The sequence below is a fragment of the Cryptotermes secundus genome, unplaced genomic scaffold (assembly GCF_002891405.2).
Source record: "Cryptotermes secundus unplaced genomic scaffold, Csec_1.0 scaffold375, whole genome shotgun sequence".
Lineage (NCBI taxonomy): Eukaryota > Metazoa > Arthropoda > Insecta > Blattodea > Kalotermitidae > Cryptotermes > Cryptotermes secundus.
The window spans coordinates 928,749-944,649 of record NW_019731222.1 but is presented as its reverse complement, the minus strand read 5'-3'; the positions used below and the strand labels follow the sequence as shown (position 1 = coordinate 944,649).

General features: G+C 43.5%; 1 protein-coding gene across 2 annotated transcripts in view; it reads right to left on the bottom strand.

Moving 5' to 3' along the window:
• The window catches only part of LOC111866495 (Usher syndrome type-1G protein homolog), a 71,403-nt gene that overhangs the window by 25,755 nt on the left and 29,747 nt on the right, over positions 1-15,901 (bottom strand). The window contains exon 2 of one of the 2 annotated variants that reach the window (XM_023855490.2): positions 8,170-8,313. The exons of the other annotated variant lie outside the window; for it this stretch is intronic. Coding sequence (XP_023711258.1) covers positions 8,170-8,313 — 144 coding nt within the window. The remainder of the gene's footprint in view (positions 1-8,169; positions 8,314-15,901) is intronic. 2 annotated transcript variants of the gene reach the window in all.

The following is a 15,901-nucleotide window of genomic DNA, read 5'->3' as shown; positions in this document are numbered from 1 at the left end:
NCGCCATCCGTGAACCATTTGTCTAGAAAATGTGGGAGCCTCGACGTCTCACAACCCTATGGCCCTCCACGGCCTGTTACAGGGATAGCTTGGCTTGACAGCTGTCAGTAGCATGTAGTTCATCAGGGTTCATAAGTGCATCAGCTGTCCTTACGCTTCAACTCTTGTCCTGAAAGTCAAGCAGGGAGTGTATGGAATTTTTAGACTGGTCTCCGAAAGGAAATGTTAGATCCTTACAAGTAGGAACAATATCCCAGAAGACAGAACCGCGGTTGTGAGAACTCCAAATCCTACAATACTAACACACATAAAACTCCGTGACCTGTAGTCCGCAAGCGAACTACACCGACCAAGCGACCGATGCTTCCCGGCGTAGTTAGTGATAACTTTTGCGGATGGACGGTGTCACGTGGTTAGCGCAACAGATCCCCACGGCCGCTAATCTCGGTTTTCTAGACCTGAGCCGCCATTTCCTTGAAACAGCTCCTCAATTATCCTCACGAGGCTGAGCGGACTCCGTTCCGGACCCACTACTTCTCATAAAATATGGTAGCGCTGGGAATCGTACCCGGTACCTCTGGATCTGTAGCCAGGAACTCTGACCACTAGACCACAGAGGCGGTCTACAATACAAACACATAATTTGAAAAATAATAACATTATTCAAGAGTCCTTACGAGATTAACAATCACTCATTTAATAAGCTCCTCATATTTTAAGGAAAGAGGAAGTTCATTACCATGTTCACAACATTCCTCCATTAGATCCAATCTAAAGATGGCTAAATCCAATTCAAAACCACGTATCCTATTTCTTTAGGATTCATTTTAATATTATCCTTCAATCGAACAGGCTTGCCTAGAGGTAACCCTACAGACTTGTATTCGGAAGGTGATCGGTTCGAATGCCAGACGGGACACCAGTTTCCCTGACTGAAGTTTCATGGAATTCCTCAGTCCCTCCAGATAATGCCTGGACAGTACCTTGGTTAGTGCACGACCGCTTCCTTCCAAATCCTTCTTAATTCACTATTCATTAATCATCCTATCATCTGACGCTATACTTTCTTAATACTGAGAGTGCAGTTATCCATCTACTCCTAGTTCTCATTAGCGCTTTATACTCTTTAGGTTTTATCACTAAAATTTATATTGTAGGATTTGGGATTTTTCACAGCAGTGGTTATGAAGATTTCTGCCTACCGGGATATAATGCCATGTAGAAATTGAAAATCAACGAACCTTTCGGATGAACATTCCGCCTCCACATTCAGGGCCGAAGAATAAGCCAAACAAGAAACCAGCATGAAACACGCTACCTGCTTCCGCCTTGAAGTTTTAGGCGAAATGTTCCTACGAAACGTTCGTTGACTTCCAACGGCTACTCGGCATTATAATCCCTGAAGATGGAGCTCTTTAAAATTCATATCGATTTCTTATCTTCTTCTCGCAGCACATCTCGCCTGTATCATGTTAAATACGGATTGGATTAATCTGGCGCTGGATTGGGACCAGTGGCGGGGTGGGTTCAGTAAAAGACAGAATATTTGTTGATAGCTGTGTGACTATTAGCTTCTGTAGAAAGAGAAGGCATATTAGAGACTCGAGAAATAACTACCATTATGTGACACGCGTTACAGTCGTGTTGTGTGCTAAAGCGGTGTTATTCCCCTGCTGTGGCTTTCCGACTTTGCAGACGCCTTGTGACGTGTGTGCTTATTCATCACATTGTTGCAGTTGCGTGGGTGACATGTTTCACGTGTCCCAGCGCAATGAAGACACTGGCCGACCTGCCTAGCGGTTTGATTGCTGGCAGGTTCCAGTCTTACAGCACAGCACAGACAGAACCAAGGCCCCTGTAGTTATTGTACATCATTTACTTTTTAGACCACTTCCCTTATTTTGTAAAAAAAAAAGTGGCTTGTGGGATCATCTTGCTGTTTATTTCCCCACCTCTGATGTTGCTAGGCAACGACTTGGAAAACACGTTCCCGCAGCAATGAATCCACTAGCAACAATAGGAAAATTGCTGGACGCGGTGTTTTCTATGCGGTTCGTATTGTATCAAATAGTATGTAGTGAAAGGAAAACGGGCGGTTAATCCCTAATGGCGACTGGGTTGAATACCCCCACCGTAGCCCTGCGAGCCGTAGGAGGCGACGAAAACGGAACCAAGGGTCTGGGGGTATAACTGGGTCACCCTGTTCCCGGGGGATATAAATACGGGGACCTGGTCCTCCAAGTTGGGGGAGTCTCGAATCTGAGACAGTAAAATGTGGTCAGAAGTCCCGTGGGACTCGGACCTGAGAATGACTGCGCTGTCGAGGACCAACAACAGACCCATAATAATAATAATAATAATAAGTAGCTTGTAACATGCAATTAAACAAGTAAGAAGCTCAGATTTGAGTAGGATTCAATCCGATGCCTGTGCCATGTATGTATGTAAGGAGTGGGCCATAAACTCAAGCCCTCACACTGCGACCTTCAGTGATCTATTGTGTTTCCCCTTTGGATTAACCCTTTATTAATCCTACACTTCGAATGAAATGTTTGCCTGTGTCATAGTTCAGGCATCAGCCTCAATATTGTAAACGTCATTACCAAATAAAAAAAAAACAGGATTCAATCCTATGACCATCTGCGCAGAAGGTCAACGCGCCAGACAATGAGTTAAACTGAATTTTACTGCTGGACTATAAAGTTACTTGTAAAACTGGAAACCTGAGGTCTGTGGGGTTGGAAACTGAGCAGTACGGAGGTAGGCTTTACGAGTTTTGTCCGGAAATCCTTGTTATGGAGATGAAATTTGTGAAGACATCGGTGGTGCTGCAGCCTCAGTGCAGAGAGCGTTCACCCTGCTGGGTAAACCAATCATTCATTGAATGAACGGGTCTGAAAGCGAAATTGTATGCACAGGGAACGAACCGGACGTGGTGCTGTAGTGTTGTGGCGCACAGCCAACCGTGAAAGCCTCATTTCCTGTTCTACTGGAAGTTTTGAGGCTGAAATATGAGGTTTTCATTGCTGTTGCCTTCACTGCAATTGTAATGCAGCCAGAGACAGCTGTCCGGGCTCCGCGCTTCCTTGCACTCAGCAGCGCTCGATGGTCCGCTCTTACGAGATGCAGAATTCAGACGCCATTCTTGTGTTATTACGGACGATGGGAGTGGGTTAGGAGGATCTTGGTTTGATTCCCGTTGGCGAAAGAGAAACTTCCTCCAATCCCCATCTCCAGACCTGTTCCGGCGTCCACCCAGCTTCGTATCCAAGCACCAGGGGCTAAAGTGGCCTGGACGTGAAGCTGACCATACATGTCAATCTAGTGCCAAGGTTAAGAATGCGTAGAACTATACGCTACCATTCACTTGCCCTATGAGCCTTCAAGGCGTGGTGCTTAATTAAGCACAGTGGTAACTTTACCTTTACTTTTTATATTAGTTCATTTGTTTGGTTCTTTCTTTCTCTGAGGATAAGATTTGGTCGCATAAGACTATATTATAAGGCCTGCAGGTGCGTTTGGACTCGAGAGAGATGAAGGAACGGGAGGATGAGCTGTAAGATATATGCCGCATCCATGGGAGAGACCAGAATTGCGTACAGAATTTTGGTAAGAAAACCCAAAGGGAGGACGGAATTTTAAAGAACTACGCACGAATGAAGAGAATGCATAAAAGAATGGATATAGAACCACAGATAGGGAGGGTTTGCATTGGATTCAGCTGGCGTTGATGCTATTTTATTTTTCAATAGAGAACACTCCCATACTTTCTCATATTTTTCTTGTATACCACAAATTCATTATGAGCCGGGATAAGGTAGTCCGTATACGGGCTGGTCGACCAAGGGGCGAGTTCGAGTCCCAGTAGGGTCAAGAATTTTCTCTTCTCCACGCGGCACCCTTAGTCCACTTAGTCCCACCCCACTAGCAATAAAAACTAAAAATAAAAAAACTCATCATTAAAAACGAAGATGAAGTATTGCACAAGGTCTCGGACTTCCCACACTCTCGTGAGCACGGCGCTTATGATGGGCAAGATAATATAAATGTAAAACAAAGCTTGCTATTGTGCAATGAAACTGTGATAATGGGCAGTGCAATGAGAAGGAGTGAAGCGCGTGCGCAGGCTGACATACTGCGACGTTATGAAGAGTTCTGCGGAGCAGAAAGCAAACAATAGGTTCACCATCTGACGCACCAAAGCATATGGTTACACTCACATGTCGATAGCTCTACTAGCACTCAGTAGCTAAGGGTTATGCTGCTTACTGCTGTCACCAACCGTAACGGACATATTGGCAGAGCGGAAGTAGTCCTTGCGGAAACATGTCTCTAAGTTCAATCGGGGCACGCCGTAGCGTAGTTGGTTGAGGTACTATGCTACAAGCCGGAAGGTCGCAGATTCAAATCCCGATGAGGTAATTGGATTGCAGCCGCACTATATTCCTGAGGTCGACTCAGCCTCTAACAGAAATGAGTACCAGGAATCTACGTGGGGGTAAAGAACGGCCAGCGCGTAAGGCTGACAACCTCACCGCCATCTGTGAACTGTCTGTCTAGGAGATTTGGGAGCCTCAACCTCTCACAACCATATGGGCATTCACGGCCTGTTACAGGGATACCATTATAGTTGTTTAACTCAGGCTACATAATGTTGGATGGTTGGTTGACTGTGCAGAATGAATTAGGAAAAAGAAGTAACTACGTGCGCAAGGTGCTATTCTCACATTTGCCTGGAGGAACTGAGGAAATCCACGACTAACTTCAGTCAGGATAGTCGGAGTTCCGGCCGATATTCGAATACGGTATCTTATAAATATCGGATAAGGCTGAAGCCGACTTCCTCGACATGTAGACACGTACCGACACTTTACATGAGAATACAACTAATGAACTAATTAACTCAATGGAACATAGTCCTTATTGACAGGCTCAGAGTCGCTCGTCTGCCGAAGAAATTCTCCCCTTTTCATAAACTCAGATGATTCATTACATGTTCACGAGGACCCTCCGCTGGACACCATCCAAAACCACATCAGTCCAGTCCACACTCATGTACCTTATATCTTTAATATAATTTTTAATGTTATCCTATCATCTACGCTTAGTTCATCAAAGTAGTCTCGTACTTTCAACTCTTATATTGATTTCTCACTATCTCTACCATGCGTGCTACATTCCTTTCCCATCTCACATTAACAACACTGAATAACGAATGCGAATCATGAAGCTCCTCTTTGCGCAGTTTCCTCAGTCTTATTGTTATTTCTCTCTCTTAAGCCAAATATTCTCTTTAGCATCCTGTTCTGAAACTTCATACTACAGGTGTCCCAAAAAGTCAGTTAACTACTTAATAAAATGTACATTATAATACGTTATAAATTTCTTTATTACTTACTGAATTTACAAAAAAGACGCTCGAAATGAGATCCTCCATATTCAGTGCAAAATTCACAACGCTGTTATACCGTCATACAGACTGACTGGCAGGTTTAAATCTGAACACTTATGATTGGATTTATTGACACCTTAAACCTACCACTCAGAACTACAGGATATTACAGCGCTATCGTTGATCTACACACTTTACAGTCCACCGTTACACAAGCATTAGGATTCTCAGTCTTCACTAGTCATCTCCTGGCAACGTATTTATAACAGTCTGTCACTTCAAATCACATATAAAATATTTTTCCTTCCTTTCTTGCCATTATTCTGCAGCTACCAATTCCGAAGACTCGACTCAATTAAATTCCTCTGCTCTCATCCTCATATCCTAGCAGGCTGGCGTCTCGAAACTCGACTCAATTATTCTCAACTGAACTCTTCTTTATAACCACTTTGCACTGACCACGCAGAAAACACAGCCTCTCTATTGTTGGGAAGGCGTGTTTACAGCGCCGTTGCATAGCAGCGGAAGTTATTCGAATGTTACTTGCGTATTAGTCTCCGCGGGGATGTGTTTACAGAGTCGTTGCGTAACAATGAACGTCTGTTCTTACTTCACTATTCCCGCTTTCGGGCGTCATGCCACAGTATTTTAGCTTAACTGGCTTTTGGGCTACTTTGTGTGTTCTTCCTAAGTTGGACAACAAAGGAGACAGTAATGAATGAATGTGAATATGAAGGGGCTGCGTGTAGTGTTTAATTGAGTGTAGCGTTTCTCAGTCCTATGTGTCATATAGAAAAGTGGACGTGTATTTTCTCCGGGGCGACTCAATCCTAGGGATCATCTCACACGATTCTTCGGCCAGAGCTACCTGTATGTGACTGGCAATCCCAATGCAAGGACTGCAAGGACTCCACATTCCGAGGGGTAGGGCAATGAATGAAACCCGTCATGTTGCTGTAACAAACAGACGAATATGACCTCCGAGGCCTGAATTCAAACCCGCTACTTTCACGATCACGGCTTCAAGCATCACGCCTGGGAAAAACACGCACTGCGTACACAAAAAAAACCTAAACAAACTCCGTGGTTTTAGTCCGCAAGCGAACTATACCGACCGAGCGACCGCCGCTTGTCGGCAAAATTAATACCGACTGTAGCGGATAGAGGGTGTAGCGTGGTCAGCGCAACGAATCCCCACGGCCGTTAATCTCGGTTTTCTAGACCGGAGCCGCTGTTTCCTTGAAATAGCTCCTCAATTATCCTCACGAGGCTGAGTGGACCTCGTTCCAGAACCACTACTTCTCAGAAAATCTGGTAGCGCCGGGAATCGAACCTGGAACTCTGGATCAGTAGCCAGGAACTCTGACCACTAGACCACAGAGGCGGTCCAGTGCTTGCACAATCTGACAAAAACGTAAACACAAGGATTTTAAAATCTGGATGCTACCTCATGACGAGTTTGAGAGCTGATGTTCTCATGGCGATCTGAGATGTGACGCTGTGTTGTTTTGCAGATAGGTGTAAGTAGTTAATGTTTTCGTTTACTACAGCTGGATATGAGAAAGTGTGTCCCGAATTCGGTTTAATGCACGTTTTAACACTTCACAGACATCTCAACGAGACTAATCGTTTTCCATAGCAGGACATATCTGTGATGGCTCCAACAATCTTGTTTCCTGGTTCCTTCAGATTCCTTGGTAAGGATAGCTGTACCACTTTTATTTCTTAAACGCCAACAAAATGAATTTAGTTTCACGGGAAGTCTGGTGAACAAGGAGGCCAAATGGACCAATCCATAGCTCATAAAACATAGCCGCGATTTCATGAGACCTGGCACCGCTTACGTGTAACGTAGCTCTGTCATCAGAACTTCATTTTAACTTCAAGTATCGAAGAGTGCAGCAGCAAGCTTGCAGTGTTCAGAGTACATACCGGCATCTCTGGCGGAACAGTGCTCGGAAATGAACCATATAAATGAGAAAGCGTCCGGTCAACACATGAATGTTGGCCAGTACTGTCTCCAGGTGGACAGTGCCGAGTGCTGATATGACAAAAAAAATCCGTGGCCTGTAGTCCGCAAGCGAACTATACTGACCGAGCGACCGCCGCTTGTCGGCGAAGTTAGTGCCAACTTTTCCGGATAGAACAAACGGATCCCCACGGCCATTAAACTAGGTTTTCTAGACCGGAGCCGCTATTTCCTTGAAATATCTCCTCAATTATCATCACTAGAGAGAATGGACCCCGTTCCAGACCCACTGCTTCTCAGCAAATCTGGTAGCACCGGGAATGNGCCACTAATCGCTTGAGCTATGGCGCGGCCATTAAATGTAAGTAACTCAGTGGTCTCTGCCAGTTGGATTGGTGAAATATAAGTCTGACACATACCTTAAATTTTGTATACATGTTTTCCCTATATATATATAAGAACAGGAATCGTAAAATACATTTACAGACTTTTCGACATTATCAATTGTCCTGTTTGTTTATTTAAAAAACGACGTTTCGGAGACTGGTCTATGTTTCTGTCCTCGGATAAAGGCGTACTCTATTGGGCCCAATCGATAGAGCTTGTCCCTATCACCGGGCAGGATTCCAAAATTTGATATGAATTTCACATACAGCGCGGGTAGCGAAGCTGTGCACCGAAACCCGTCATATTGAAGGTCCACTACATAGTTCTTTTAAGTCCTTAGGCTGGCGAATACAGTTTGAGTTAAGGAAGTAAAACTTCTCATGCTCTCCGTGAGTCTTGGTAGTACTCGGCTTGTACCTACCCCCGCCCCACCAAGAGGCGCAAGGCTTCCAGGTTCCCCTCGAAGGCTGCCCACAGTGTCGGTGTCATGCCGTCCTCATCGCGGCTGTTACAGTCGTTGCGGGTCGCCTCCTTCAGGATGTCCAGGATACCGTCCTTCGCGGCCCTGCAACGGACACAGTTCATCTCAATACACTCTGCGACCTGTTGACGCCCAGCAACAATGTTGTACGGAACAAGATGCTAAGGTAAAATGTAACAAGCCGTGAAGGCACATAGCGTTGTGAGACGTCGAGGCTCCAAAATTTTGTCTAGACAGTCGGCTCACATATGGCGGTAAGTGTTTAGCCTTACACGCCGACCGCCCTTTACTCCCCAACAAGGTTCCGGGTACTCATTTCTGTTATAGGCTAAGCTGACCATAGTGCGGCTGGAAGGATTAGATCAATTGAAAGAATTCACTTCATCGGGGCTCGAAACCGCGACCTTCCGGGTTGTAGCATAGTGTCTGAACCAACTACGCAACCGCGTGCAGAAGAGGGTATGGGAACTAACAAACTTACTCCATGAAGCAGATTACATTTTGATAAGCTAATAGTCGTTCAGGCATGTACTGTCTTCGCTCGCTTGGAAACCGGGATCGTTGGTTCGAATCCCACTCAGGGTATGGATGTTTAGTTTGTGTGTGTGCGTTTTTCTGTGTTTGTGTACAGGTAGAGGCCTTGCGACGAGCTGATCACCCGCCCAAGGAGTCCTACCGAATGTGTAAGATCTAGAGAAACCGAAGTGAACGGAGAAGTTCATGGAGGTAGGCCTAGGCCCACTGGGGCTGTAGTGCCAAGGAAAAAAAAACAAAATAGTCGTTCAGCCGTTCAAGAAATTCTCCACATTTTGAGGAATCTGAGAGTTAATTACTGTATTCACAAGCTCCTTCCATAGTCCCTAACCTCAGCCAGATAAATCCAGTCCACAATGTCATACACTATTTCCTTAAAATCCAGTTTAATTTCATTCTCACATCTACAGTTTGGTGTTACAAGAAGCCCCCTTCATAACCATTTTGTAATGGACATACTATGAATTGGTTCAAACCACATAGAGAAGTTGAGCTGAAATGAGCGCAATTAATTTATAAAGACGATAAAGAAAGCCGTCTTTTGGGATGTGGCGCCGTGTAGAAATTGTTACCCGACGTTTCGGAGGAACGCATCGCCTCCATCTTCACAGTAGAAGACAAGAAGAAACCCATGGGCTAACCAGCTTGAGCAGGTGCAACAGACTGTTGCAATACGTTCCTCCGAAACGTCGGTTTATACACGGCGCCACACCCCAGAAGACGGCTTCATTTATAGTCACCGCCCTGAAAACCTTAAATCTTACATTTTATGAAGAAGTTTACGGCTGGCTGTGTGGAATTGGGAAGAAACAGGGGAACAAAGGACGTCAGAGAAACACTGCATACTGCTCAGAAAGCAAACTTCTGAAGTGTAAAGACGTGTAGAAATGATGGTAGAACACGAATGACGAAAACAATTCTCGTGACTACAATTTTCTTTACTAACGTGGAGAACGCATATAAAAGCTAAGAGAAGACAACTTGAGCTCAGAACCAGAAATATGAATTGGCTAATCGACAAAAAAATCACAGCTATCTCGTGAAAACAAAATAATCCTATACAAAACAATAATCAAACCAGTCTGGACCTACGGGATAGAGTATGGAGATGCAGCAAACCTTCCAACACAAAAATTCTCCAAACGTTCCATTAACTAGTTAATGCTCCCTTGTACGTATCAAACGCTACCTTACGCAATGATCTAAGCATACCATATGTAACAGAAGTCATCAGAGCATACGCGGAGAAACACAAACACCGGACCACTCAAAACAACAACCAATTAATAAGAAACCTCTTCAACCAACCAGCAATAGAAAGAAGACTAAACAGAATGTGGCCAGAGGATCTCATTAGATAAGCACCAGAGAATCATCGGAGGATGATAACTGCTTCAATATTACACACACCCATCCCTTTTACTAATTACTCTATTTATATATATATTGAGTAGATTGTAAAATAGAAAAAAAAATAAAAAAAAAAGTTTCTTTCGATAATATTTTTTACATTGAGATAAATTATAATTAAGCTTATCTCATCGCCACACGTGTGTACGTATTTACATATTTCTATACAGCAGAATTGTAACTACTCGAACGTGTAATGAGATTACTGTGACACAGTGCGCCGACAAGGGACTTCACTGTACCATCCTACATATTGTAACGTGCATAGCTAGGCAACGGCTCTGTAAAACATTTCCTAGGTAAGACAGTCAACTGTAGAACTGCAGTTGCTTGTTATCGAACGTTTCAATAATCACGCTGTTACAAGGGCATATCCATGGTAACAACTTCTGTCAGTGCTGAAACCTTGAAGGCAGGGTGATCTCTATTCAGTTCTCCAGAAGCTATGAAGGGAGGGCAGAACAGACCAGAATACCTCCTGAAGGCTGGGTCGAATACTCCACCATGACTCTGCGAGTCGTAGGAGACGATGAAAAGAGAAGTCTCGAATCTGACACAGTAAAATATGGTCTAGAGTACCACGGGAGTCAGACCCGAGAATGACTGCGCTGGCGAGGAACAGGAGCATTTTTAAACGACAGACCCGTCCTCTCATCACAGAGAGCGCCCCATACAGTCCTACATTAGTTAATCAGAGGGAAAACCTTACATTTTACAGATCTACCTACCTATGGCTCTTCAGCCCTTGTGGACCTTGACCGCATTTTCATTTTCTTAAATTATAGAAAGTCAGTAGGACACCTTGGACGGGGGATCAGCTCGTCGCAAGGCGAATACTTACATACAGAACAACACAAACAGAATAAACGCACACAGACATCCATGTCTCGAGTTGGATTCGAACCCACGACCCCAGTGTTGGAGCGGGCGAAGACGGTTCATGTCCTACACAGCGCGGCCACTGTGATCGGTACCTTTTACAGATTGGAGTTCATAAATAACTTATAGACTAAGTCGTAAACACAAAACAAGCAAAATAACACTTAATCAGAAATGTTCATCTAACTGGTTACAGCATTGTAGCAAAACACGTTAATCATGATGTCTGGTGAAAATTACCAAAACACAACCATACAATTAAGAACAAGAATTCAATCCGCTATCTGGAAAACGGAACACGTCCGCATTTCCCCTATTAGACACGTGCCCTTTTCAAACTAACGATCCAATAAAGTTGTGGGAACAGACGCAATTAGATGTATGATGTGCCATTGTTCCTGGCAGTTACCAAGACAACCATTATTAATTGATGCTAGTACCTCTGTGTGAAGACAGGAGTAGCAGGACCCTGTGAGCTACGGAAAACTTTCACTGGTGCCCACAACAACGTGAAATCTTCTCGGATATAATGAGATGCTTTTGACATATGAATGCAACGTGAACACAAAGCGAAACGAATTATAACCGATCTCTGCTCCAAATGTCATGTTAACATTTTGTGGGTTACCGAAGTCACGCATATGTCTGACACCATGAGAACATAACATGCTCTGCCTGACTACTGATACTTCTGTTAAAGGAAACATATTTTTTGGTAATAAGTTCCGTAGGAACTAGATTCATTTGTATTTCTAAGGTAATGAATCGAAAGCAGGCACTAGCTGTCCTTTAATTTCAATAACACTGCATTATTATGTCTCCAAAATAAAGGTATTATTAGCTTACTTTCCCTTATTTTGAGAAAATAAAGGAGGCTTAGGAGATTGCTCTGCTGTCTGTGAGTTTATGTTTGTATGTTCCTCTTAATTTTTTCGTTTTCTATGCGGTCCGTGTAGTATCAAAGGAAAGTAGGCGAGTAGTTCTTCCAAGAAGTTATTATTAGATAATTCTTTAAGATTTTCCCAGCTTAGCGAGTATGGATACGGGTATGGGTGACATACTATTCGATCCTTGGTCTTGGTATAGACTACCCTGATTTTCCTGTACATCAAAGAAATTTCCAAAAAGTACCTTACCATAATCCAAATTAAAAAATTCACAACCCTCCTGTTTCTTTCTTCTTAATCAACTTATTTCTCATCCTATGCTACGTAACTTATGGAGCTGATACATCGTCGCTGAAACGTAACATGACAACTTCAAACAAAACAAAAGAAAAACTCCGTGGCTCGAGTCCGCAACCGAACTATACCGACCGAGTGATCGCCGCTTGTCGACGAAGTTAGTGCCAATTTTAGTGGACAGAGGGTGTCGCGTGGTCAGTGCAACGAATCCCCACAGCCGTTAATTTCGGTTTTCTAGACCGGAGCCGCTATTTCCTTCAAACGGCTCCTCAATTATCCTCACGAGGCAGAGTGGACATCATTCCAGAACCACTACGTCCCAGAAAATCTGGTAGAGCCGGGAATCGAACCCGGTACTTCTGGATCTGTAGCCACGAACTCTGACCACTAGACCACAGAGGCGGTCGACAGAACAAACGTGAACAAAAAATTAAAAAATTAATCTTCATATTTAAGCATGCCTGTAATTTTCTCAATATTAGGACTACAGTTTCTGGGCAGTAGGAGTACAGTAAACTATTAATTACGGGCCTTTTCGTAGTGTACGAACGTATGGAGATTGATGTTGTTAATGAGATTTAGCTAGCTATCAGATGATGTATGTACGGCGAATTAATATAACTGTTACCAACGGCAGGCTATCTTTACTAGAGTGGAATTATTCATTTATACACATATAATCTTACTTATTGCCGGTCACGGTAGCCGAGCGGTCTAAGGCATGCACTGTCTTCGCTCGCTCGGAAGCCGGGATCGTGGGTTCAGATCCCACTCAGGGCATGAATGTTTAGTTTGTGTGTGTGTTTTTTTTTCTGTGTTTGTGTACAGGTAGAGGCCTTGCGACGAGCTGATCACCCGCCCAAGGAGTCCTACCGAATGTGTAAGATCTAGTAAACCGAAGTGAAACGGAAAGTTTCATGGAGTTAGGCCTAGGCACAAATTGGGGCTGTAGCCCCACAGGAAAACAAATCTTACTTTTTAGTCTTGGCTACAAGTATCTTTGTTTTTCCGTTTCAGACATTCTTTACGAACTGTTCGGGAGATAATTTCATATTGGGAGGGCATGTGATCTGTCCCGTTTGATTGTAACCTCTGGTTCGGACTTTTCCGGTGGGTTGATTATGATGAAATTTTACATTTAGAAAATGTCGTGCCACAGCTCAAGCGGTTAGTCGCTGGCTTCCCACGGCGGCGGCCGGAGTTAGATCTCGGGTCTGGTCAAGTGAGATTTGTGGTGGACAAAGTGGCGCTGGTGCAGGTTTTCTCCGAGTACTTCGGTTTCCCTTGCCAATCTTCATTCCACCAAATTCTCCATCATCATAATCACCCAAGGCAGGCTACAACAGGCAAATCAGTGGGCGTCGTGCCGAGTGGGCCCAGTTGGATTCCCCCCCCCCCTAAGAGAAATAAAAAAAAAAAATACATTTAGAAGACTCTCATTGAAAAACATTCGATCTTTCCAAGAACATTTAAACGCACATGTGTTTATGCTATCATTACTGCGCAGAATGGTCATGCATTCGGATGAATATACATCAGTGATCTCTCCGTTACATATTTACTTAGTATAGATTAAAGCGGAATAGAAGTACCACAAATGTGAAATAATAAGCCCGAAAAAGCTATGTATACATTTTTTAAACATCCTATACAGAGAAAACCTGTCAGTAGCCGTAAAACTGTATGGAATTCAATGTGCATGACTGGATATAATAAGCAGGTATCAACATAGTATTTGAAGAGACTAACAGAATTAGAACAAATTATTCTACAAATGAGGTTATTTCCCACACTTGAAGGCCAAAATAGGTACGTCATTTGCATAAACTTCTTTTCTTTCTGTCTCCACTACGAACTGAGAAGAAAGTTAACAAAAGTCTAAAGATTTGTAAAGAAGTGTGTTGCTAACTGACACACTTGCTGGAACTTAGTCTCGTTTTTGGATACAAAGAATATATCCGCTTCGCTTCCATTATCAGACAAATGTACATGAAAACTCTTCTGCTGGGTAACCTTTATCCCTGAGGTTTTCCCTGAACAGGGATTAGCCCAATCAAATGCGCATTTTCGATGACGTCACATAACAGTGCTTGGCAGTCACGTGATATGTGTTTTCTGTAGGTTCAGCCAGAATATCGGAAGGCCTCTCTGGTCCATGAGCTGATACTGTGTGCATACGCGCATGTGCAGAATATCGGAAGGCCTCTCTGGTCCATGAGCTGATATTGTGTGCATGCGCGTATGTGCAGAATATCGGAAGGCCTCTCTGGTCCATGAGCTGATACTGTGTGCATACGCGCATGTGCAGAATATCGGAAGGCCTCTCTGGTCCATGAGCTGATACTGTGTACACTCGCATGTTTCACTGTCATCAGCTTCCTAGTTTCCATGCTCAGTTGCTTGTTGTTAAGACAAGCGGATATCAAACAGAGTGGAAACCTGTCACCCAGACAAATGACCGACATTTCTGTATCTGTAGACTACTGCACTCCCTAGTGTCTTCAATATGTACCTTGCAACTGTTCATGCATCGCGGTTCCTAGAGAACCCAAGCAAAGCGACTTGCTAAGGCAGTGTTTTTCAACTGGTGTTACATTCTTAATCTTAATAGGATATTACTGAATTTATAATAATAGTTCAAAATGTTCAGCAATAGCAACGATATCTTGTGCAGCCCATGTTTAGTACATTTTCTTCACTCAGGGGGGCAAAATGGACTTACGAGATCATCCTATATTCATGTGTGTGTTAATCCTTCCAGTGTTTTAACCAACTGACCGACTTTCAAGAAATCTTATATAAACCTTATTCCATTGAAAGCCGCTCCAGCCTCGAGATGTTTAAATTTCCTACAATCAGCAATAACAATATAGTACGTTAATGACCTTCTGAAATGCCAATGATATTACTATCACTGACTACTATGGTTACTATTCGTTCCTGCTAGATAACGTGCTGACTGCATTTCAGAAGGATGAAGATGAGGCCTGTACAAATTTCCTAGAATAATACATCGGGTGAGTAATCGTTTTTGCTAACAAGAGGACAGACAGAGGTAAATTGCTGCTGGTCCTCGCCAGTACAGTCATTCTTGGCTCCGAGTCTCTTGGATTTCATGACCATATTTTATTGTCACACGACTTTGGAGTCTTGCAACTTGGATCAGCAATGAACTTTCATGATCTAACGCGAAGGAAGGAAGGAAGGAAGGAATGAATGAATGAATGAATGAATGAATGAGAAAGTATGCTGATAGGAAAGGAAGGAAGGGATGAATGAGAGAGTATGCTGATAGGAAAGGAAGGAAGGAAGGAATGAATGAGAAAGTAAGCCGATAGGAAAGGAAGGAAGGAATGAGAAAGTATGCCGATAGGAAAGGAAGGAAGGAAGGAAAAAGTATGCCGATATGAAAGGAAGGAAGGAAGGAAGGAAGGAAAAAGTATGCCGATAGGATGGATAAGTAAAATGGACAGAAATGCATTAAGGGAGGAAGGAAAGAAGGAAGTAAAGCGATAAAATGACAAGGGAAATAAAGAAATATATGTTATTCCCCGTCATCATTGATACGCCATTGCTTGTAGCAACAGAACTGGAAGACAACTGCAAGCGCCGAAGCGGGCAGACTGAGACACAGTGATATATCGAAATGGATCTTATAGAAACAG